This window comes from Nelusetta ayraudi, unplaced genomic scaffold (assembly GCF_046127955.1).
Source record: "Nelusetta ayraudi isolate G7.1 ecotype Tasmania unplaced genomic scaffold, CSIRO-AGI_Nayr_v1 ptg000017l, whole genome shotgun sequence".
NCBI classification, from domain to species: Eukaryota; Metazoa; Chordata; class Actinopteri; order Tetraodontiformes; family Monacanthidae; genus Nelusetta; species Nelusetta ayraudi.
In genome coordinates this window covers 8490392-8516089 of record NW_027466067.1, presented here as the reverse complement: position 1 = coordinate 8516089, position 25698 = coordinate 8490392, and the positions used below count along the sequence as shown (strand labels likewise).

The 25698-nt window shown below is 44.4% G+C and overlaps 1 protein-coding gene across 1 annotated transcript in view; it reads right to left on the bottom strand.

Annotated features, from left to right (window-relative positions):
• LOC142887516 (A-type voltage-gated potassium channel KCND3-like) overlaps positions 1-25698 on the bottom strand; it is a 77397-nt gene that overhangs the window by 5212 nt on the left and 46487 nt on the right. The window contains exons 2-3 of the mRNA XM_076025224.1: positions 10566-10728; positions 3023-3124 (exon numbers count right to left, since the gene is read on the bottom strand). Coding sequence (XP_075881339.1) covers positions 3023-3124; positions 10566-10728 — 265 coding nt within the window. The remainder of the gene's footprint in view (positions 1-3022; positions 3125-10565; positions 10729-25698) is intronic.

Below are 25698 nucleotides of genomic sequence, written 5' to 3'. Positions count from 1 at the left end.
GGAGGAGCAGACGACTGCAGTCTCCAGTTGCTGGGCTCCGGCCCAGCTGTTCAGCAGCTCATCCGTAGACTTGTGCAGCAGCAGCAGCAGCGGCGGTGGCGGCGGCAGCGGCAGCAGCAGCAGCTGACTGACAGCACTGACACCACCATAATTTGATGCGCCAGGACTCTGGCAGCCTCATCACACACGCGCAGAGAGACGAGGGGTCGCTCAGCACTCACAGATGGCATTTATATGATAATTCCAACCACTTCCACACACCCATGAGCTTTCACACTGGACTCGATTACGTCCAAATGGATTTTAGTAACCATCTGCGAGGGGAGGGGAGCGCGCCACTGAAAGCAAGAATGATGGACTGGATGGGAGGAATGCAGGCAATTTGCTCATGCATTACGGAACACGTTTTTTTTTTTTTTTTTTACACGGTGAATACAAGGTATTTTTTTTTCTTTTTTTTGAAGCGTGAAAGGCAACAGAGTTCAGGCCTTCTTCAGAAAGGGGAGGAAAGACGGCTTGAAATAGTCCGAATAAACAGCGACACACCTTCGACGAAAATGTAATTTATTTCTCTTGTGTGATTTAGACCAGAGCTTTTAGCAGGCTAATGCTAACACTTATTCATTTACGCACCGTCACGCGCTACTTTTTTGGGGGGGGGGCCACAGCTTGCAGAACTCGTTGCAACTCCACATCCCAGTTTGTCTTCCCGAGATGGGTGTTTTGCTGTTGCAGTTCTAAAATTAATGAGGTTTTTGAAGTGCCCTGTTTTTTGAGATTCCTGTGGAGATTTCCTCCTTTCCCTTCTTCTCCCCTTTTCTCATTTTTTAATGCGGGCCGGATAACTGCTGGCTGCCGGTGCTTATTGAGGCGCTCGCGTGATAAGGGAAGATTTAAACATTAAAGGGGGCTTTGTTGTGGTGAGCGGCAAAACTTTAGATATGATCACCCAGAGGTGGACACGCCTTTCCTTATTTCAGGGGGAAAGGAAAGAAAACAGCATTTCAATATTTTAACATTAAACTCTTTTCATGTGCAATATGACGCACATGAGGGCTGTGCAACACTTCCTCATGTTCAATTAACATACTGCAAATATGTATGTAACCTTGAATTTTTCTCTCTTTTGCTGTTGACCTTAAAACCGTGACATCATTGTCGCTGTTGTTGCGCTGTACTGTACCGTCTGTACTTCCTTATGTTTTAACATGAGCTGTTGCTTTAAAGTGCAAAGTGCATTTCAAATTCCATTTTACTGGGCGAAAGGGGCGGACACATGCCGCACGCTGCACAGTCTGACTGATTTTAGCAGAATAACTGCACAGTTGTTGCTGTTGCGCTGCACATCAGTCAGAGCATTTTAAGATTTAATGTGCAGAGCAGGAGGCAGCAGCTTTTGCATTACCAGCTGGTTTGAAAAGAAAAAAAAAAGAATATAATGCTTGATAATTATACCAATTTGAACTTATTTATACTTATAATAAGGAGCTCGAGAGACTTAAGGACTGTACTTATGTAATGGCTAATATCACATGTTCTTCAAACATACGTACGTGGCAGGAAAAGGACGATGGTCATCTAGCAACCGCTATAAGTTTTGATTTAAAGCTATTGTGATGGCAGAGTATTTTGATTTTCTTTTTTTTATTTCACAATATTTTGGTGCCGCCCCAAACAACAGTTCTAAGACTGGACCTGGGATTCAACACAGTGATGGTTCATGTATGGAGGGATCATGCAAGGATGCATGCAGAGCTGCACCAGCACTGCGCTGGGAACAATAGCTGTTGTATAAAATGTTCTTTGCAAGGTCTTTGTGTCAGTCTCCTTTATGCAATACATTGACGCCACCAGATACCATGAAATAATCCGTTGCAGCAAGTGACAACATAATGACGATAGTTCACGGGAGCTAAATGGTCTTTCTTTCTCTTCTCGGTGAGCCTGAACAGCAGGTAGAATTCAAAGACAACTTAGCAGTTTATCCCTCGTCCAAACATTCAACATCCCTCTGCAAATGCTCTCCGTAACTATGCAGCAGCAGCGGCAGGAGGTTTGTGACTGTCGCTTTAGGGAGTGTCCTGCTGTCTGGAAATTTACTGCCTAAAAAATTGGCTCCAGCATCATCTACAAGTCCGCAGGACAAGTCAAACAAAAACAAATGGTCCAAAATGGCGTAAAGCAACATCACTGGTAACCACCAAAATCACAACATGGTTTGTAGTGGCTCTTTAACGAAAATTATATCAATAAAAATCAGTCTTATTTGAAAAAAAAGAATACTGTTTTACAAGAAAACAGCAAAACAAAGCATATTATTATTTCTTGATTAAAATATAAAATTTTAGTTACTTACTGAGTTGCATTCCCAAAGAGAACAGCAAGTTGGATGTCATTACTGATTAATTCCTGACTCTCAAGACTGTTCATTTGTTTTACTTGGCGATTTGCCAGACAAATAACTTCACATTAGCACAAATAACATTTTCAGTTTCAAACCAAAGATTTCTACAATAGTTATGTCTTCCTGATCTTTTATGGTCACGGTAGTCTAATACATTTTGTTCAGCTCTGACCAACCCAGAAACCTGGAAGCTTTCCAGTGCGTCGAGACGATCATGACTAAACTTCTCCTATTTGGAGAAATGTTTTCAATTGTCCTCCGTTAATTATGGCAGTAATTTGAGCTGTTTGTGTCTGCCCGAATGTGTGTGTGTGTGCGCGAGTGTGTGTGTGTGGGTGTGTGATATGTCGAGATGCTGCTTCAGAGCCTCCACGTTCCAGTCGGCTGCCGTAATCAGCCGAATGATTCCTGAGCGACGGGACAATATGATTAATCTCCGGGAACTGAATTACGGTGCGCTGATATTTCATGTCACTTTTAATGAAAACACTCTCCAAGACTCTCCACTAATCACGGCACCCACTCCATCGCCGTCGGCTGGCAGCGCTCTGAGTGGGGTGTGGGTGTGGTTTGGGGGGTGGGGGGGGGGTGGGGTGGGGTCACAGGTCTCTCTCTCACCGTCAGCTCCAGCAGTTCGCTCAGCACGCCGTTGCGTCTACTCTGGATGAAGGCGTTGGCGCTGCTGGACTTGGATATTCTTATCCTGGCCAGTCTGGCTTTCTGCGGAAGGTGAGAAGAAAAGGTCAGGGAATCAGACGAGGTGGGAGGAAGATATGAGTGGATGACTAATGCGCCCGTTTGATACCCAGAACCTGAGCACCGTTAATAGTTCCTCCTCTTACCTTCGGCAGCGTCACACCCGCTTAAACAAAGCTGCCCCCTCATTGATGTTACTGAACACAACCGGCAGCCTGTGGCTGACGTGGACTGACTGTTTTTTTGCGGCCTGGATCTGTTTCCACTCCAACCCGGTACTGAGACTGAGACATTTAGCAACAAGGCAACTGAGTTGTTATGATTTTTAAGTCGTGGTGTCTTCAGCAAAGTCATGAAACATCACTGATGTGATAAAACTGGGTTATAAAACAGCTTCTGCAGTAAAAAAAAACAAAAAAAAAAACAACAACACTGACATAAACCACAAAGAATGTGTGCAACTCTATTCAACATATTTTTAACAGCTTCAATATGTGTTTTTCTAACATTATTTTATGCTGAACAAATAAAACCAAATTTCCCCAAGGTGAACTGACCTTATTCCCCTATTACGCGTATGTGTACTTGTAGTGGTAATTCAAATGATGTTATTACCCAAAGTACTCTCAAACATGCCAACAACTGCTGGAGACTCGTAGGAGTCAGGACTCCCGTGGAAAAGAGACTTTTAATCTCAATGGCACTTTCCTGCTAAAATAAAGGTTAAATAATAATAATAATAAAAAGAATCCGTTGTATCAGAGAAGTGGCGATTAACCTGCAATTCAACAAAGCTCTGAGGAAGACCTTCTCACCAACAGCTAGTTCTGGTCTGAGCTACTGGGGGTTACTAGCCAAACTCTGCTACGAGACAGATCTGCCCACTGGAACAATTTTTTGTTAAATGTATTAATTTTTTTGGTCCTGGAGTCTGGAGGAAATTAATCTTGAGAAACTACGGTCCCTTTCACCATTCTCATCTCAATCTGTATTTTAGTTACTTATTTTGTTATCAACAATATCACGTTATGGTCTCAAAAAGCCAACACATGGTTGCTCCTTTTGACAACAGATCAAAAGTCTTTTGGCTTTTAGCTAAATCTTTTCGCTGCGCTACTTGACAAAACCAGACCGCAAAAGCCAAAACAGATTAAGAAAAACAAAACAAAACAAAACAAAAAAAGAAACCCTCATTATTTTTTCTCTTTGTATTTGAACTTAAATGGTTTTTCTCAGTCACACCACATGTCATTTAAGACTACACGCGGTGTCACTAAAAACTGAATCCGATAAGAAGCTCCTTTAGCTACTCCCATTTAAAAGATGTCAGCCGTGCCTTTGAATTTACACACTGGCGTCTCACTTTGTACCAATAACGTGCAGCGTAGAGATAAAAGTAACAGCGCTGACAAACGTGGGTGCGATAACTGGACAGAGCGAAGGCAGGAGAGGAGGCAGGCAAGATAGGAAGGAAGAGCAAAATCAAATTGAAAACTTCTTAAAAAAAACAAAGAGGATATTATTGTGGCACGACTTCATTGGAAAGACGGCCGCCTCGACTTCTCCTGGACACGCCAGGTGAGAAATCCTTTAACCTTGTCTCGCCGCTTTCTCTCCACAATAAATGCATTTCAGAAACGGGGGGCGAGGCCGAGCCATATTGGCTTTTTGGAGAAGTGATGGAATTAGCCTGGATGCCGCAGATATTGTTGACGTAGCCGCGGAAGGTGCGAGCGACGTCGAGCGGGCGGGGCCGCGGTGACGGCGGCGGCGGCGGCAGCGGCTACGTGAAGAGCGTGCCCAACGAGGAGAAAACAAAGAGGCGGGCCGCTCACGGCTCCTCAAGACGAAGCTCTTTCAAAGACAGCAACGCTTCGTATTCAAGCAGCTTAAGCTTCAGCCCCGTCAGCCTGTGAGGCAGGAAGCGCCAGGCCTCCACCTGCTATGACAATAAGCACGGCAACACGGGCTCAAGTGGGACGTCGCATTTTACGCTGGACAGCAGCTCTGCACACTTGAAGATCAGGAGCGAAACATCTCCTCTGTGACTGGTGATAAACAAGAGAAGCTTCGCACACAGTTCGGTAGACTCGGCGCGGCTGGAGGATCAGGTTGCCTTAACTTCAAGTACTACGATGACTGTTCACTTCCTGTTCACTGCACAAGCATGGAGCAGCTGGAACAGCCCAGGCATCTTTACTGTGTATACGCACACACACACACACACACACACACACACACACACAAATATGTAAACATCATTTATGTATATGTATATATGTATATATATATATATATATATATATATATATATATATATATATATATATATATATATATATATATATATATACACATATATTTATATATGTATATATGTATATATATATATATATATATATATATGTATATATATATATATATATATATATATATATATATATATATATATATATATATATATATATACATATATATATATACATACATATATATATATATATATATACATACATATATATGTATATGTATGTATATATACTGAGTTGCTGTTGTTCCCAAACTCTTCCATTTTCTCATAATAAGCTGACAGTTGACTGTGGAATAATATTTAGGAGTGAGGAAATTTCACGACTGGATTTGTTGCACAGGTGGCATCCTGTGCTTCCACGCTGGAATTCCCTGAGCTCCTGACAGCGACCCATTCTTTCACAAATGTTTGTCAAAACAGTCTGCATGCCTAGGTGCTTGATTTTATACACATGTGGCCAGGCCAAGTGATTAGGACACCTGATTCTGATCATTTGGATGGGTGAGCAAATACTTTTGGTAATATAGTGCATATATATCTATCTATCTATCTATATATATAAATATATATATATCGTATTTTGTGGATACGATGCTAAAGTTGCGGCTATAACGGGCACATCATCCATCGTCTTTTACCACTGCGCTCTGTTCTTTGTGGATTTGGCCCTAAAAGTTTGAATCCCATTCTTACCAACAAAAAAAACCACCTGCATCTGCGCGCGGAGTGTAACGTCCTCACCTCGGTCCAGGCGATTGGCAGCGTTCACGCTGGACCATACGGCCACTGGTCATACGGCCAAACAGAGTCCGAACGGCTCCAGTGAGCCGCTGAGAGGGCGAGTAACAGTCGAAGAGAGAAGTGAGAAAAGTGTGTCGCGTTCACTCCTTAAAGCCTCCGGAAGGCCGCGAAGAGCTGTATTATTTCCTCCGTCCGGCTTCTTTCCTACTTTTGCTTTCCTTTGTACTTTTGCCCTCACGTCCGCCGCCCTCAAACCCTCTCTCCACTCCCCTGCACCCCCCCCCGACCATCTGTAATCACCGCTCCACTTTCTCCCCTCGCCGGGTCTATCCGCTGCCTTGAAAACTCTGCGGGCGTCCGGGCTGCGAGAGGCACAACAACAACGAGAGGGCGCGCGTGTCTCGGAGTGCACTCTTTAACCTGTCAGGTAATTAGGCCCGGCAGCGGCAGCGGTCGCCGCCCCGCCGCGGGTTAATGAACACGAGGAGGAAGCTCTGTACTCTGGCTATCATTAAATCCAATTTAGATTCTCTATTTCTATTCTGCGACTGTGACGCTGACAATGGGCACATGAGAGGACCCCTTTTTTTTTTTTTTTTTTGTAAAGTCAAATCCCGGGACGACTGCATAATTGTAATGGGAGCCTGGAGCAGCCTGTTGTTAGATAAGAATGAAGACGAATGAGAGCAGGAGAGGAAGGCAAGGTCAGGGGAGCCTGAGTGAATAGAGGCAGGGAGAGCGGAGGAGCCGAGTTAACACGAAACAGATCGCTGACTGACTCCGGCTCATACTGTGGGCTAATGCGCCCGGCGCAAATTGTTTTTCGTTGTTTTTTTTTTCTCCCCCGCACCGTTGCGATGGCGGTCGCACGTTCACAGCCACGGCGAAGGAAGGAGGTAAGAGCGGAAAATCACAAAGGAAATACAGTGGGAAGAATCTTATGAGCAGGAATGATTTTAGCCGGAAAACAACCGCTGCAAATTAACAATGATTGTTTTGGTTAATACATATACGTTTCAGAATACTGCTGCATCACTTTCAGCTCCAGTCTGGGATTTTTAAACAGGGCTGCCCGCAAGTCAGAAACTTCACGTTTCCTGGTAAATTCACATATGCAGCCATATCGTGGTAAAATAACCTATTTTAAATCATTCGACTTGCATGAAACATTTCTCTTTGGATTGTAAGGCTCTGGCTTGTAATGTCTGTTTCCCTCCATCCGTTCATCTTCTATAACCGCTTCCTCCTGCACTCTGGTCTACTGGAGCCTCTCCCAGCTGTCACAGGGCGAAGGCAGGGTGACACCATGGGCAAGTTGCCCGTTCATTGTAGGGCCACATAGAAAGACAAACAAACATACACCCATTCACACTAACACTCACACTCACACACACACACACCTATGGACAATTTAGTGTTCCCAACCACTGCACCACTGTGTTGCCCTTCTTCTTCTTCTTCTTCTCTGAGGCAAACAGTGAAAGGTGCAGTTGCCCTTGTAGTGCCTGACAGATTTATCGTACAAAGGCGGAGCTTAAGCCAGACAGATCGGCTCAAGCTCCACCTGTTCCATAAATCCAACTGATGTGTTCATTCATTAATGGTTACTAATTGCTTTACGGCCCACACTTATTAGATACAGCAGTGTGCGCATGTGTGTTCATATGTGAGTGTGCAAAGTACTGCAGCAAGTCTGTGAGGTCGGTTCAACTTCAAAGACATCGTAAGCATTTATTTAGCCTACTGAATCAAAGACTAAACCTGCAGCCAGGAGTTCATATCACTGTGTGCACGTGTGTGTGTGTGTTGAAATTCCTGCGCTGTGGCAATAAAAGAGCAATAAAAAAACATTGCTATTCATTTTAAATGTATGCCTCAGGGGTGCTCTGAGAAATAAATAAATAAATAAATAAATAAATGTATTGTGCACCTGTGAGTCCTCTCTCGCTAACTGCTGTATTCGGAGCCACTTAAGGTGAAAAGTGTAGCCCCCGGTAGTCAAACACGCTGTTTACTCTTTTCTAATTATTATTATTATAAATGAAGAATAAACTCCGAATTTCTGAAAAGCAAATTCTCAATATTGGCATAAAACAGTGAGTTATGCTGCTCCAGCCAGAAGTGAGTGCTGAGACAATCAGATGGATGCTACCGTGGAGAATACAGGAACTCAAAGCCTGGCTTGTGGTTGAATATTTGCATTTAAATGAAATCTTTTAACATCTGTTTACGTCCTTCAGCCAGTAAGTGGAAACACAACAATTTAGTTTAGATAATGGCAAATTGAAAGAGTTTTAATGTGATTTTTCAGCAAACAACAAACCATTTGACTACTACTAAAATCCTTCCCCCTAAAAAAATTATTTGACTGAAACTTTGCATAATTTTTTTATTTCAAAAAAAGTCTAATCTGTAAATTAATTTCTTCATCTCAAACAATCTACTGGAGAAAAAAGGTGTTCTGGGATATAACACGCATACACACAAAAAGCCAATGTCTCAATAACTGGTCATGTGACCTCTGTGTCGGCTGTCGTCTCGGGTCTCATGATGTCAGAATGTGAACAGCCTGATGAAGAGGACACAAACTGTGACTGAACCAGAACTCACTTGCGTTGGTGATTTTTGTGGTTAGCGACTTTGTTCGAACAGCCTGTTATGCAATAAGTATTGAACCAGTGAACAGGTTGACAAGTGCAGTCAAAGCTTCAGAGTGCTTAAGAGTCATATTGAGTCATCAAATTAGTGTGTTACAGGTGCATTCTGAAATTTCCTCACTTTTGTAGCGAGTTTTGCAAAGGGTTCACGACGTGATCTATAGGGATTTCGATCAGGTTTTAATTTGATGAGTGAGCCCGTTTGGACCAGATGAAGGCGAAACCAGTTTTATCTTTATTTGAGGCGGACAGAGCCGATCAATTCGGCCGTTTCTGAAGCAAACCGACGTGCTCGTGACGGTGGCAGGCAGCTGAGATTCTTCTGGAAGGGAGGTATGGATTTGCGATTTTCCCTCCCACCATAACGGGCGCTCTAAACAAGATGGAAAGGTCGAGGCTGCCGGGCGACTGCGGCCTCGACACTGCTGGCATGGGAACGCTAACATACTTCTGTTGCGCAACCGAGGACACAGAGTGTAGAGACACGTAACTGAGGTCAAACTGCATCACTGTGACCTTTTTATTTTGGTTTCGGGAAGGAAAAAAAAATCATCCAGGTATCTTGAACTTTTGTTGTTATTCACCTCCGCGCAACTTGAAACTGACCTTCAGGTGTTTTGGTTTTGGGCAGCAACAAACGATTGTTTTTGATGTCGACTAATCTATCGATTATTTTTTCGATTAGTCACGGTAATCTTCTTTATTTTCTTATTATTATCTTCTTCATTTTTCATCACCTATTTTGGACGCCTGTTTAACCTAACTTGCTTAAATCCTCACACCTGTGTTATACTGTTTGTTTTTTAACAAATATTTTAAAATGTCAACAAAAACATTTATCTGTAACACAGTTGTTACATTTTTCAACATAACATATCATAGGTATATTATTTAACAATTTAAAGATTACATGCAATGTTTATCACTGTGAAATATCTTAACTTAAATATTGAATTAATATCGCCTAAAATCACACAGTTGATAAGTGTTAAGTCAAAGGGTGCTACAGTTTAGTATAGACGCTAGCATCGACAGAGGCTATAATTCACTAATTACTGCTGTAAAGTACGCATTCACTGAAGTGAACTAGCGTACACCACGCAATCTTGTTTCATGATTTACCGAAGAAATAAGCATGTCACTTGAAAAAAATCTGCGAAATATCTATCCCCGACGTCGTTCGTGAACGCCTCTCTGCGGTGCGTGACAACAGAGCGACTCCGGAGTGTCGACGTTTGAGGTGTTGGTGTCGCCACAGTGCTACCACGGAATGCTAGGTGAGCTTCACAGAGTTTGCACCTACAGAGCTTCGCTGCTTTATTTTCCGTGAAATATTCCCAAACTTTGGGTCAGTTTTCGAGCCTCGCCTTGTGTCTGTTCTGCCATAATTCATGCGTTCTTCTTCTTCTTTGTTTCTTTGCGGGACGTTAACAATGAGCGACAGCGCCACCCTCTGTGCTAAGTGCTGCACTGCAGGTACAGATGGGCATGTAGCGGACAATGTTATTTTATCATTTGGTAATTTTACAATAACAATAACACGACACGTTGACGCCAAAATCTTTGTCGTCGACATAATCAATTACGTCGACTAATTGTTGCAGCCCATGTTTAGTTTGGAAAGTCATCCAACACTTTGACCTCCCGCTCCATCCCACCATCCTAACGACCCTTAAGCGCTTCGGCCCTCCGGGGAGTTTTAAGCTTTAATTGCCAATAAGTGGCCGCAATCCGACGGCAAACACCCGACTCCCACCTTCTGAGCGCGCCGCTTGTCTGCCCGCTGGTTCTGGTGGTAGATGCGGCTGAAGTTGGAGACGATGACGGGGACGGGCAGAGCGATCACCAGCACGCCGCTCAGCGAGCAGATGGAGCCGAAGATCTTCCCGGCGATCGTCTTTGGCACCATGTCGCCGTAGCTGTGGAGGGGGGGGGGAGATTTGACAGGCGATGAGAACGGAGCACAGTGACTCTTAAGCGAGGTGGATGTGATCGCTTGGCTCGACGTGCAAGGAAAACGCTCCTTAGATAAGAAAAAATGGGCAGATGGCAGGAAAAACAAAATGTACATATTTATATATCTTTTGAAAACCGCCAAAGCTATTGTTATTGTTCCTGATGCAGCCAGTCCAAGCACGGAGCCCTGTGTGGCTCAGGGAATAAAAGTCCTTGGGTGCATTTTTCCCGGATGGCCCATTTGGGATCTAAAATTGGCATCCACACCGGAGAAGCTCAGGCTGCACGGGTGGATTGAAATATAGCTGAAGAAATGTGGGAATGTCCTCCAGTGGAAATAAAGATAAACAATCGTCGATGTAACAGCTGATTTACAAACAAAACAAATGAAATAAAATAAAGAGATTAAAGTTGTAGAGATGTCACCTCCAGTTTGATTCTCTTAAAATGACCATTAAAAAAAGAAATAAGACAAATAAAATGAGAAAAAAACAATAAAAACAATGGCCAAAACCCTCTGTTTGCAGCCTGCAGTAAAAAATCTGATGCTTTGTTGAAACTTCCACGTTTGAATGTGAACGAAACCAAGGCAGAAGGTGGAATTTGGTTAATTTAGGTGTCTGTGACATCACAGAAGGCTGCTTTCCAGAACTGCCTCTTTTTACACGCTGCTTCTAAAAAGCGAAATAAGCAATAGAAGTAAAGGATGAACTTTCCCCACTTCCTGGGAGTTCACTGGCAGGTTGCGGATACATATTGTTTGAAAATACTGGCAAAGTGAAAATGTGACCTGTGGAGCCCCGGTGAAGAACGGGATGGAAGAGCAAAGGAGGGCAAAGGTAAAACAAGTGTAAGACAGAAGAGACGGGCGGAGGTAAACAAAGGGTTTGTCGTATCTGATGGAGCAAAAGAACCAAACAAAAAAACAAAACCCCTTGTGTTCTTAAACAGAGCCTGGCACAGCTTGTCTGCTCCCCCTCCTTCCCACAGAGCTTTGATTTCATGCTGCTTGCAATTCATTAAAAATACATTTTTTTCTCTCTCTCTTTTTTTTTTTTTTAGGATGGAACAGTCGCTGTCCCCATTTTAATTCTGGAAAGACGCAAATAATTGGCGCAACGTTCCAAAAGCCTCTGCAGCCAACAAATGACCGAGCCTCCTTACGTGCACTAAGTATGTCAGATGAAGTCGAGAAAAATTCCCAGTATTCATTCATGAGATCATTTTGCTGTCAGGAGGAAAACAAATTGACGACAGCGATCATTTGCCTGGCAACCTCTCAAGTTTCACCTGCAGCGAGTTCCTGCCAGGTTCCCGACCATCACTTCAGCGATCAGCACCAGTCAGTCTGCCGTTTACAGTCAGGAGGGACAAGTCTGATATTTAAAAATTCATTCCTACCCTGTCTGAACTTTTGCTGCTGACTGTGATGTGAAACGCAGATAAATGGCAGGAAATGATCTTTTTTTCCTGCGACACTGACAGTGTTAGTCTGTTAGTCTCTGTTTTTAAAATCAGTCCAACGGAGAAAACAAGTTTGAAGTTTGCATCCGAAGTTGTTGTTCACAAAAAGGAAACATGAAAGGAGCTGATGGCAGCTCCAGCTGCAGTCGAAGTAAAATTTGTAAGAAAACAATTTACGTGATAGAAAATAATCAGTAACGCTATAATTAGCTTGGTCCCCTGCTCGAGAGTTTTCAGCTCTTTAATTGAACAACAATACGAGTCTAATGGGGTACAATACACCTGATTAGAGCTGGTGGCTGAGCTAATGAACAACGAAGATCACATAAAACAAAGTAAAACAAAAAAGTCAAGTGAGGTGAAGCAGATTCTCCGTCACTTTGAGGTGTAAAATGAAATGGCGAGGTCAGAATGAGGGCTCGTAACAAGAGAGAGGCACAACACACAAACAATAAAGTTGAACCAGTGGTGACAGAAATATCACTGAATTCATTAGAAAATTGCCATTCAATTCCCATCACGATTCAATTACCATGACGATTCTGGCTGCTATGATTGCATTATTCACCAATTATTACAATTGTCACGGTTATCAAAATTATTAGTGCATCTTTTTTAACTCCACGTGGGATTCATTTTTTCCTCTGTGGCAACCCAATTTCTTTAAACATGGTGTAAAGTGAACAACCCAAATGATCTCCACTGTCTTTTTCTTTATCAAACCACCAAATATTTTCCACAAGAAAATGCCTCCCATATTTGAAACAAACAGATGATGTCAAGTGCCTTTTGAAAATAAGTGACACTCTTTAACCACAATCCTCTGCTGTTTCTACAGGTCTAATCCACCCACCCATGCGTCTATCCATCCATCACGGCTGCAGCCGCACTTTAGGGTCTTTAAGCCCGGTTCACACTGGACGCGGGAGCGCCGCGAAGCGCCGAGCGCTTCCATTCGGCGCCTATGTTAATCAATGTGGTGGTTCACACCAGACACGAACAGCATGCATTTGTCGTTTCGGCGTCTGCTCTATTTTGTGCGCAGAGCCGCGAGCGACCCTCGTCAATAGTACAGGAAGTCGCTAAAAAAAACAACGAGAAAATCCGGTGAATTTTCAAAATAAAGTAATTTCAAAATAAAAACCGAATGACAAATTCGATCATATTTGTATGTTATATTTGTCAGTGCATTGTATCAGAGTGGGAGAGAGGTGAAACAAATACAAGCGCGTGCACACACACACACACACACACACACAAACACACATACACACAGAGGAAGACTCATTCAAAATACGTCTGTGTTTGATCCTAGAGATGCCGGTCATTATGAAAGAGGTCTTTCATAAACAAAAAGCTCAAATGGAGTGAAAAAAAGACAGCAGCTGAGCAGAAGCGCTTGTCGACCGTCGCGGAGCTGTTCGAGTCTGGTGTGAACCAGTTCGAGCCTCGCTCGCGAATTTCCTCGGCGCTCCTAATGGCACAAGCCGCGCGCCCGTTCGCGTCTGGTGTGAACCACTACATTGATTAACATGGGCGCCGAACTGAAGCGCTCGGCGCTTTCGCGTCCAGTGTGAACCGGGTGTTAGGCTTTTCCAGTTCTTTCAACCACCCAGGGATCAGCAGACGGAGCTCCTGCAGTCAACCTCTGACACGTAGTGATTTTCTCTTCATCTCCTTTTCATGTTCACAGTTTCAAAAGTACAGCAGGGCAGATTTTCTTCCGTCCCCGCCAGCGCCACTCTTAACCCGCTGCTCTCGAATGCCACCTGAATCACGCAAGCCGTCGTTGCCATGGCGGTTTAGAGCTCAGACGACGAGCTGAGGCGTTTGTGAAGAGAGAACGACTGACGTGAGTTTGGATGCAAAAACCCCGGCGATGAGCGGAAGACGCACTTTGGTGACATGCAGTTTCCACGAGTGGGTTAGGATGAAATGATGAGGATCACAAATATAAATTACAACACCACAAACATTAATAAATACAGGTGCGGTAGGCAGACCAGGAAGATCTCAGACAGTGATTGGTTGCCACTTTCTTTTCCTTGGGTCTCAACTACCGGCAGAGATCCAAGTCACTTCATTACACAGGTGACTGGCTGCTCTAACAGGTGGGCAGAGGTAGAAAAGATTGGACCTGTGCTATCTACACTAGCTCAGATTGGCCATTTCAAAGCACTGCCAGTGGACCAGGAGTTGGTCAAAGCTAGCGGGCCGTGGTAGCACGTAGCACAAAGCAAATGGACTTAAAAACTCGGAGAGTGTCGCCTCAGGAGACAATACTGTGCAACTGGAATGGGCAAAAATGAAATGCAGAAGTCAATTAAAAGAGAAAGGGTGACTTATACAGAAGGAACAGAACCAACCAGACCAATCCAATTTTTTTTCATCCAAACCCTTTGAGTTTCCTCTTGACTGCACTCTGGACATGGGACTCTAGACATCCAGGCCCGATGCACCGCTGACCAGCGGGCCTCTAGAGGGCTACTCAGGAGGCACGCCGGCTTTCCACACCCCTGATTGTCGTTCATCCAGCCTACTCCTCACGCTGAAAAATGCTGTAATCACTAGACTTACCTCATGCTTAGTCCCCCACAAACTAAGCAGCCAGGGGATTAGCACAAACCCAGCCCTTCTGCTGAACAAATACAAGCAGAAGGGAAGTCGTGATGCTGCTCAAATCCTCTCGGAAAATGACTTTCTCTTGTTTCATTGTCAATTTTTTTTTTCATAAAGTAAAATGGGAACAGTCGATGCATGTTGCAAATTTGACTAGACAAACTGGAGGTGTGTAGTTCCTATATGACTGAAGATGAATCCAGACACAAGTCGCGGTTCCAAAAAATTTATCTTGCACAAAAATCTTTGCAAAGGATAGGTTTGATTTTCTGCACAAATGAAAACGCATGACTTGGGAGTGGCCTTGTATGAGGCCGGTGTTGTATGATGCCGATTCATCTAAAAAAAAAAAACAAAAAACAAGCAACCAGACATTGAATGCACGCATGGAACTTTGTGACAGGCTACAGATCGTCATTAGCATGCTGCGAGAGCTAGACGTCCAGCTCAATGTCAGTCACACGATTTAAGAGACCATGACAGATTCCATCCCTGACTGGTCACTTTCCAGTCGCTCCACGCAAACGCACACACAACTGTGCCAGTTCTGCACCTTGATCATCACAGCTGTCACAGACAGGAAGTTGTTCGTTAGCAAAAGACAAGAAAAAGAAGAGAGGAGAAAGAGGAAGAGCAACATCTTGCTTTTGAGGTTTCTTGGTGGTGTAGTAAGCTTGCATACTCAAGGTTTGCCCAGCGAGGACCCTGATTTATTTTACTTGTAAGCCTTCCAGTGTAATTCCTCTATGTACAGTCGAGCACATACTATGTGCCCCCTCCTGCACGTGCACTGTTCTGTCCAGGTTAAAACTTGATGTTTCAGCAAGACAACATCCCTTAAAACAAAAGTACATGGAATTAGGTTGACATTTTTTCTTCTTAACACTTTAGAAAGAACAAAAATCCTTCAGTTAGTTAGTGAGGTCTTTATTGTCCGATAGGGAAAATCGTTTCCACACTTACTTGGGCCGGATGAGAGAAGTATGAAGAATTGGTGGAGGGGATGGTCTGGGCTGTTTATTATTGTTCGTGCCAGAAGTGTGATGGCTAAGTTCACTTGCATGTGACACACACGGGGTGGGGAGGTTGATTATTTTTGATGCTGTGTGTGATATTTTCAGAAGTTTTGTTGCTTGCAGTGAGCAGGGTGAAGACACAGGGAGAGCAGTACATTAAGATGGGTTGGATGATACTTTTGTCGAGCAGCAGGAAGAGAGACGGGAGGCCACAGACAGCGATTTCAGTGATTTCAGAGTCTTTGTTGTGCACGTTTGTGGGTGGAGGATGACATGTTCAGTCAATTGTAGTTGGTTGTCACTGATGATGAGACCTACGGTGTTTGAAACTGTTCACTATGGATTGCCCTTTGATGAGTGTGCTGTGGAATGCTGGAGGGTGGTTTGGATGTGAGTATGACCATTTCCTCTGATATGGACTTTTCATAGGCTGTGATGGAGTTGCTGTTGCAGAATAGTCCTACTATGGCAGTATCATCTGCATACATATGGATGATGGGCTGCTGCGGTCATTTGTACATACAGTGTACAGAAATGGACCGAGAACACAAATTTGTATATGCTTGTAAACGTCTGAAAGCAGCCACACCTCAAGTGTGTCCAAATACTTATTTCTATGTATTCAACAGCAGACGCCTTCGGTCACAAGCCTGAACGTTACGATTTTTCACCATGACGGTGGTTTCAGAGGTGCACTCACTGCTCTGGAGATGTTTTCATCCACAGGTCCTACAAGGGTGAAGCACCTGTTTGTAGATGTTGACAGACTTTTGCTAATTGCAACAGTCATGTAAGACTTTGCATGTCTTTGACTACAAAACACTTGTGAATGAGGATAATAGGTTAAATAAAAGCAGTTTGCCATGTCATTATACCATTTTAAACCTGAAAAGAAGCACATGTCTACCAACTACTAGAGGCGCCAGAGGGTTTTCTCTATACAACAGCCAACAAAAGGAACGTGTGTTTATTCCCTCATTTCACTCACACAACAGAAAAAACATTGCTGCAGCAACAACACCATCCTCCACGGGCCCAGAGATGATGAAGTTATAATTTTTGATCATGTTAAGTGGCCACTGCCGTAAAAATTGACTTACAGTCAACCGGCTGTGCGATTCCACTGCCGTAGCTGCGCACACTAAAGGGTGCGTGACAGGCGGCTGATGAATAGTTTCATAACCGTAACGACAACTAACGAGTGACTGGCAGAGTCCATGTAGACGGATGGATGCTGATATTCCCACAAGCAGTGTTGATATGCGTTTATATGAATTGCATCTATGAGAACAGCTTCTGCTTCCAACCGGCAATAACATCAGTCTGCCTTTCTTTGATAATCTCTAATCTAATCTCCAGGCTAAACTACATTAACTCCCGATTGGTCAATTCTCCAGTGAGTAAAAATACATAAATAAATGATTTGTTACTTGGCACGTTTTGAAACTATTCTATGCAGGTGGCGGTGGTGGTTGGGTTGGGGGGCAACAACCACCTCCTGTGTTTCATCCTTTCCGAGCCGATGCTTGTTTTTCTTTTCTTTATTTATTTTTTGGTTGCTTTATTAAAAGAAGCTCCATCGCATCTCGCACAGCACGAGGAGGGAGCAGCGTGCGCGTGATGGATGTGCGGCAGGCATCAAATAAAGAGGAATTGGATTTTACGCGATCCATCAAAAAGGCAGTATGAAACCAAAGCAATCAATCTGGCTGAAGGATTTCTGCTTACGGGTGGCCGAATTGAACGCAGTGGAGTCAAACCGAGCTCGGCTTCGCTGCCGCTGCCGTGGTTAAAAACAACCAAAACAATGAATAAACAATAAAATACACACGCGCGCGCATGACAAACTGTAATCCAAGAGCAGCTGAACGACAAAACTTTCTGCTTCCAGGGGTCACGCCAGGCGTGTGCTGCTCTCACAGGTGTTCGGGGCTTTGCTGCCAGTTAGTGGTGCTGCACAGTTTAGTGGAATTAAAATGAAAGTGGGCAATATCGGGAATTGCGTTTAAATGAGGAACATGTTTCTTGGGAAAAGTCTATATTTGCGTGGTTTCCTGAAAATGCAGCAATTCTGAGCTCTGAATTACCAATATGCACATTTGAATCAATAAAGAAAATCACATTCACAGGATATATGTACTGTTATGTAACACACACACACACACACACACACACACACACACACACACATATAGGAACAGCAGGAACAGATTGGTGTAACACAAAATTACTTGATTAAAATAAATCCCACATAAAATGTACAATACACTGGTGCTCTGAACAAGGTAATGTCTGTCTCTTTACTCTAATGTGTGCTCTTTTTTTCTACTACGGTTTGCACTTGACATGGAACGTTCAGGTTGCAATGTTTATCCGACAAGGCAACACCTGAATAAGTTACATGTTGTTGCCAAAAGCAGCCTGGGGAAGAGAAGACGACATCATGAACTATTCGGGCTTCTCTTTTTAATCACACAGGAGATGCTAATCAGAGCCCCCTATTTTTCTCTGTGTGTGTGTGTATGTGTGTGTGTGTGTCCCAGTGGCTGCAGCACGCAGTCAGACTCTACCGGAGGAACACGCGGAACCAGAAGGTCGTTACTCCCGAACAAGAACAACATCTTGAGTTTTTGAAACAGTCAAACGCCTCTGGTGTCCATCTGGCGCCGGTGACTCCGATGGCAGAAAAAGTGACAAACTGCTTGTTGAAGGACTTCGCTAAATCGCCGGCTGTTTTCGGGGGATTCTGATGAATGAGGACCAACAGCAACATCAACATTTGCAGCCGGACGCATCAGCAATCCGATGGCGCCGCGGCGGGAAATGATGACGGTGCCACTTCTGAAGCCGAGGGCCGTTTCCGTCGTCGCCAAACCACGACGGGGCTGACGTGTATTTGCAAAAATAGTGCAACAGTGTTTTCAGCAAGATGTGAAAAAGTGTTTGCAGACAGTTGTGTGGCCAGTGTAATGACTAGTGCCCACAATATTCACCCGTCATTCAGGTTTGAATAAAATACATCATCATTATTTTTAATTCAACCAATCGGGAAAATAAGTCAATACAAAATGAATGTGTTGTTATGATTGTTCAATTTGTCCAAGTAAAACAGAAATGCCAAAAGAAGTGAAGGTAGCCATCAACTTTTCCTAAGCCCCGCCCCTCAATTCTCACTGTCCAATCGTATGCTAGCAGCCATACAGGTGAGCTTAGCTAGCAGACTTTTCACCAGCCACAATATTTCTAACAGAAGAATTACTAAACAAAGTTTTTACACCCTCCGAGCCCTCTGAAACACATTTCTGCCAATGCCACTGTGCCAACAGTAAATATTCTCCTCGCCGAGCCAAATACCCGCGGCTGTAAAGCCTAAATGCTGTGTTAGCAACAGACCAGTTTTGCTTCCCTTCCCGCAATGTTTTCTCGCTCGCCGGAAAACAACCGGCTGCCGCAAAGGCGGAAATGCGTGACGCCGACGTGGCATGCGTGGGCGGTGGAGGTAATTTTACCCCAACCAGGAAGACAGGATTCGAATGCGTGTGTACATGGCCGCCATTTGGAATAATGATCGGCAAAAACCGCCTCTCTCATTCGGAATGAAATTTCTTTCCGAATGGGCCGAATCGGAGCAGAATCTTCCCATTGACGCGTTTACATGAGGCATCTTTAATCTGATTGGGCCTTTATTCCGATTATTTGTGTCCACGTAAACACAGCTAGTGTCTCAGTAATGGCTTGGCAATAATTTAATAGCAAAGAACAGAGTCAAATTTTGTACCGTTACTGAGAAGACAGTAGTGACCCTTGGGCAAAGTATCACATCGGCCAAGACCATAACAACCTTGTTTAGACGCAAAACTCATGGGTAATTTAGGCACTAATGTAGAGCGCGCGCGCACACACACACACACACACACACGAAAAAAACCCGAAAGAACTGAATCGAAGCAAAAGATTTCAACACTGGCTGCCTGACGGGTTCAAATACAAATTAGCAATAGAGGGGATGATCCCATCATGCCATTTAAGGATTCATAGGAAATTAAAACTAAACAAGCGCTAAGCTGCAGAATCCTGATGGCTCTTTGTGTTTGCCGCGTGTGCCAGCGCAGGTTAACAGCAGATCTCTCAGCATCATGTTTTCATAATCGGCCCTCAAATGTGAAAAGCCCTAATGGTGTTTTGCCTGAGGCGGCGTTGGATAATCCCATTGCAGATACAAGAGCAGAGGTTTGGAGAATGTCAGTCGACTCTGCCAGGCCCTCAAACAGCAGCCCAGACAAAAGGAATGACAGACGTTTGAAACACAGAGGGAACAAAGGAGCTAAAGCTCGTGTGGAGTGAGCAGACAAGAATACAGCTCCAACTTTTTTGTTTACACTCTACTTTCTTCTTTGCTTCTTCATTATTTATTCTTTAGTCGTGCAAAAAAAAGTCTCTCATTTTCTAAACGGGACTCTGCCAGACTGCATAAAAAAAAAAAATCTTATAAGAAAACAAAACAAGACTTTAATTAGTACGACCATGTTGTGCCACAGGTGTTGACAATTGTTTTTGTTTCAATTTGACAGATTTATTTATTTTTACTTTTTTTTTTGTTTGTCCAAAGCAAGCGGAGATTTTTCTTTCTCCAGTAAAGGTTGAAAGCTGTCTTGAATAACTGAGACATGGTTGAAGTCGTCCAACCATGCTCGGTGGTTCTAAATGCAGTTTTAAGAGGAGCTGCAGTGTTCAGTGATTCTGTAATTATTAATATCCCTAATCCATTTGAAGCTTGAAATGATAAATTGTTATTGTTATTAGTTTCAGAAAAGTGCAAAATACCAATGGTGCACAAAAAAGTGTGAAAAAATACACTTTTTCACTGCGAAAATCAAACATTTGTAGACAGTGTTGCTACAATCTGCAAAAAACAAAACAAAACAAAAAACCCAAAACAAACCAAAAACAAAAGTGATGCCTAACTTGCAGTCGGCTCCACCTGAGGCTGTGCGATGTCTGCACAAACACGGAACTTTCAAAGAAAAGAAAAAAAAGTAGATGGCCAACAAAATCATAATCTCGACAAAAGTAAATACCCCTCGGTTGGGTTTCTCTGCCCCTGCAGAACTGCATTCCTCTTGTTTGTCGCTTATGTCTTTTCATGCACGGGGGCAGATTTATGATTCTCCTAGTGACATGCACGTGCACTTGCACACACACATGCATGCGCGAAGACCTTTATTTCCTCCTCATCGGCACAGTGACACCACAGAGAAACCAATCTGCTCTGCTGCAACCTCAAGAAGAGAGAACATGAGGAACAGCCAGTCTGAATCTCGCCCCCCCCCCACGCCCCCCCACCCCCCCCTCTCCTTCCAGGGGCGCAGACGGGGTTCAGGACATTTATTTTGATATTTACACACAACCTTCACCTATCGGGAGAAGCAAGATGAAGGCAGGCTAGAATGGGGATTGGACGGGGAGGGGGGGTGAAATAACAAAAAAACAACAACCTGATGTCCTCCGCTAGCCGCAAACGTGCATGAGGCTTTGTGGAATATTAGAGTGAGCGACCCCACAGCCGCCGCAAAGAAAGCACCATCCATCATCACCTCCGAGAGCTCCTGCCGGAATTAGACGCTCGCCCACCTCGGCGGGGAGCCACCATATCTGGGGCGAGCTAAGCGGCCGCGGAGGGCACGTCGGAAAACACCTGCAGCTTTGCCTCAAAGTGGGAATGTATGTAAGGCGGCTTTGAAAAAGAAACTAAGATTAAAGTAAAAAGAAAAGGAATGAAAATTGTCTTTTTAAACCGACAGCGGAGGCACTTTTCCCCACCTGAACGTAATTTACTAATAGCACGTTGCAGTTATTTACGGTCCTCGTCGGCTCTCTGCTTGGTCCTTCAAGGAGCTGGTGAACTGGTGACTCATTATTCCGCATTTAATTTACTGCCCGTCTGTAAATGTCAGCCTGATCCCGAGTACAATCTGCGTTTGCAGTCGGAAGAAATCTACAGTACGTTCATATTGCGAACGGCGGCCGAGTGTGAGTTTTTTGGGGTTTTTTTTGCACGCGCCCCGGTGCTTGTTTCCATTCTCCTGCTCCTGTTCCAGCCGACTGCGAGTGATTCACATTAGTCCGGGACTGTTTTCGCTCCGGGAAGTAACTCTTTAGACTTCTTCCTCCTGTCACTGTGGCAGCTCAGCGCTGGCACCGTGCTGCTGGCAGCTGCAGAAACATTTGATTTTATTTTTTTCAACTTCCCTCTGACCCCCCCCCCTTGTACGCTGGTAATTCTGGGGAGCTTGTTGGGATTTTGACTTCACAGCGTGAAGTTCATGCGCAGACACGGGCCGGCTAATTGGGTTGATTCTCAGAGGGCTGCGAGAGTTGTTTGGCCCCAAAGGCAGCAACGACGGCGGAACCCGTGGGAGCGCATGGAGGTTTGGGAGCAGTATGGGGAACACATACTTTTGTTTTGTATATTTTGTCTTAACAGTTCATTAGAACATCCTCATTCGAATGACCGTGTTCACACAACAACAAGGGCAACACGATGAAAATCTAACAACATCAACAAGTAATTTGATGCAAAAACCAAGTGAACTCTGCTCGCCAGCGACTCCCCAGTCTGTTGAATAACCTGAAGGGAAATTATCTTCATCTCCTACGCATTGACTGGCCGGACAAAGACAACAAAGACGTCGCATACGAAAGAGCGGCAACTTCTGTGAAGGTGACAAGGTCAGTCTGAATGGACCGATCGTATTAGTTCTGTTGTGATGCTGGCTGAATCGTCCTTCGTGAGTTGGTGAACTCTGGCCAGAGGAGTGAAGTGAAAAACTCTCTCGCTCTTTTTTAAATGTTTTTCTTTTCATTCTAAAAAGGCTGCTCGCGCAGCTAAAACCTCCGCTTGCTCTCTCGAACAGCTGCTGCTCTTCGCACCTCATGGGCAGCTCCTTGTTTCCGCGTCTTCATCTACTTCTTCCGGAATTTTCCACATGACCTTGGGGCTCGGAGCGTGATCGCTAAAGGGGAATCCATTGGAAAATTCCAGAGCATTTGAAAAGCGCCGTCTATTAGCTGTCGGTGAAACACTCGACGAGTGAAATTTCAGAGTAAACCTGCGAGAATCTCCAGCTGCTGCGGACGGTGAGAAAACCACTGTCATCTGCATAATTACCGAAATTTCTATGCCGACGATTAAATCCCGGCATCGCACGCCGCGGCACCTGCGTTTGCTCAGGAAAACCTGCAAGGCACCAGCGGACCTGCGAAGGACGACGTAGACGAGCGCCCTGCTCCGCTAAATCGGCGATCGCTGCCCGGCTGCCACAACTTAAACCCGCTATCGCGTTCCCCGCCCGGCTCCGCAAGACTAAATTTGCATGCAAGTTCATGAAAACTGACCTCCAGGTGGAGCGGTGGAAGCGAACGCGCCCGCGTGATTCTCTAATTTCGCGCATGTGCGCCTGCACCCCCCGGCGCTGCGGTGTATATTTCGCCTGCCCCCTCGCAGCCTCCTGGATGACTTCTCCGAATCATTGATCTCTGTCCCTTGCCTCTGTTTGCCGAGGCTGCGCTGGCTTCCTCCTGTAGACTGTAAGACGGGTTTCATTGACGATTCCGGCACCACAATCATCCAAAGTAATGAAGCATAGTGTCCTGGGGATGTGACAGGAAATTCATATTTGTCTTTGCCGCTGCTGCGACCCCCCCTGCAGAGATGCGGCGGCGCCGGCAGCCACGCGAGGAGTCGGGACGGTGAAACCTCGCAGATTAATTGAGAAGTCGCACCGGGGAAAGGTAACTCAGCCGCTGCAGACTTTTTCTCTTAAAGTGAAAAATAAAATGGTGCATCAAACTTTGCGCAGTGGAAGCAAGAGCTGATGACCAGAGTCCATGATCGATGCAGTTGTAAAACAGTGGACAAGCATGTTTGTTATTTCTGTGCTGAAATGTGTTTAAAAGATACAGATTCTGTTGTGTGAGATTCACTGATATTCACTCATATTTTAGTGGAAGATTATATTAGAATTCCTTGGCTTATCAACAAATGTATTGTTTCATTAATTGCAAAAAACATTTTTACTCAATACTTAGTAGTAGTAGATTTCAGAACTTTTACTTGAGTAAATGAGTTGATCGGTACTTTTACCAGAGTATTTTTTTTTTTTTTACACATACTTTTACTTAAGAACAGAATGTAAATATTTTAGCCACCTCGGAAAATAGAGCGTCTTCCTCTAAGCTTCGGCCTTCCATTTTATTCCGGGGAAGCGCAGCATTGTGGCTGTGAAGGAGCTGGAGGACGGATCAGGGATGAATAATTAACACGTCTGTGTGTTTACACTGTTTCTGCATGATGAAATGCTGAGCTACAACTGACCAAATGTTTGCAAAGACTGTAAGCGTCTTAATCGTTCACTTGTGTAACATTTGAGCAAAAGAACTCGCTAATGCCTTCCGGCGGAATTTACTTCGTGAAAAGGGACAAGCGCTGCTCCTTCAAAGGGCAAAAATCACACTGCGGCACGTGGCGGCAACAATCCCCTGACTTTGATCGACATACAGAAGAAGGGATGAGTGGGGATGACTAAAGACAATGTTCCGGTGCTTGCCAAGTCGTTGCTTTGTCATTGAGCAGTACATTATGTGTGCACACGGACGATCTTTGCACGTTTTCTGTACCCTCGGTCAACTCTCTACCATCTAATTGATCCCAATGTGATTTTGCCCATCATGGGATTTCCGTGACATACGGCAATTTCGCTTTGCATGTCCACATGAGCTCTTGCCTCCTCGTCCCGAGGCTCTAATCTCTGCCATCAGGGGTGGACGCAGTGGAAGGAGCTGCAGCTCTTGATCAATGGCACTTGAGTCTCCTCCCTACACAAAGCGATGGAGAGCCCAGCTAATTAGACATGAATCTGGAGGGGGGGCGATTCGCCTGTTGGTTGCATGAGGAGCGGGAGGAGGAAATGAAAATGTAGCAATTAATTAATGAGCGCCAAGTGTTGTCTGGCCATTCCCTTGCAAACGGGCCGGTTTGTGATTGAACCCCGACAGAGGAGCAATAACAGAACTCAGCAGCGGCTGCAGAGGAACCGTGCTGCACTCAGATAGCTGTAGAATTCTGCCAGACATGCCGTGTCCAGCCAAATGTTATGCAAATTATGGATGGCTAATGCTGAATTTTTTTTTTTGGGGGGGGGCGTAAAACAAAAGCTGTATAGCTGTGTAGCATAGCTGATGAGATGCTATTAAAGCAGGTGAGCTAGAGCGGCACTTCGAAATTGCGCTCCATCCCCAGTCTCTGTCCTTGCTGACTTGGACAAGACACCTTACCCGTGCATGTGAGTGAACGTTCGGCTGTGATTGGAGGAGCCGCTCGGTGCATTTGCCACCGAAAGAAAGAACGTAGTGTGAGTGAATAACGGCTCGCGAGTGAATGAACTGAAGGTGAGCGATTTGGGAGCCTTTAAAAGCATGTTAGAAATCCGAGCCATTCTTCCTCTTATTATTATTATTGTTATCACACACGCACGCCTGCACGCAACCGCGCACGTGCATGCAAGCCTATTTTTATCACTTTAGTGAGTAGGTGAGGTAGAGTGGTTTGGTTTTTTCACAAGGAAAAAAGAGCTAGGGCATAATGTTCAGATCAAAAGCCTTGGAAGTACGACTGAAAGTTGGAATTAGAGGGTGAAGGTCAGAAATATAAAACAACGTCAGAAATTATACAAGAAAGAGTCAAAAGAGACTTTAGGTGGTTCACACCTGCACCTGAACTCACGTGTAATCAATTAATAACTGACGTATACGGTTGTATAATTAGGTCAATGAGAT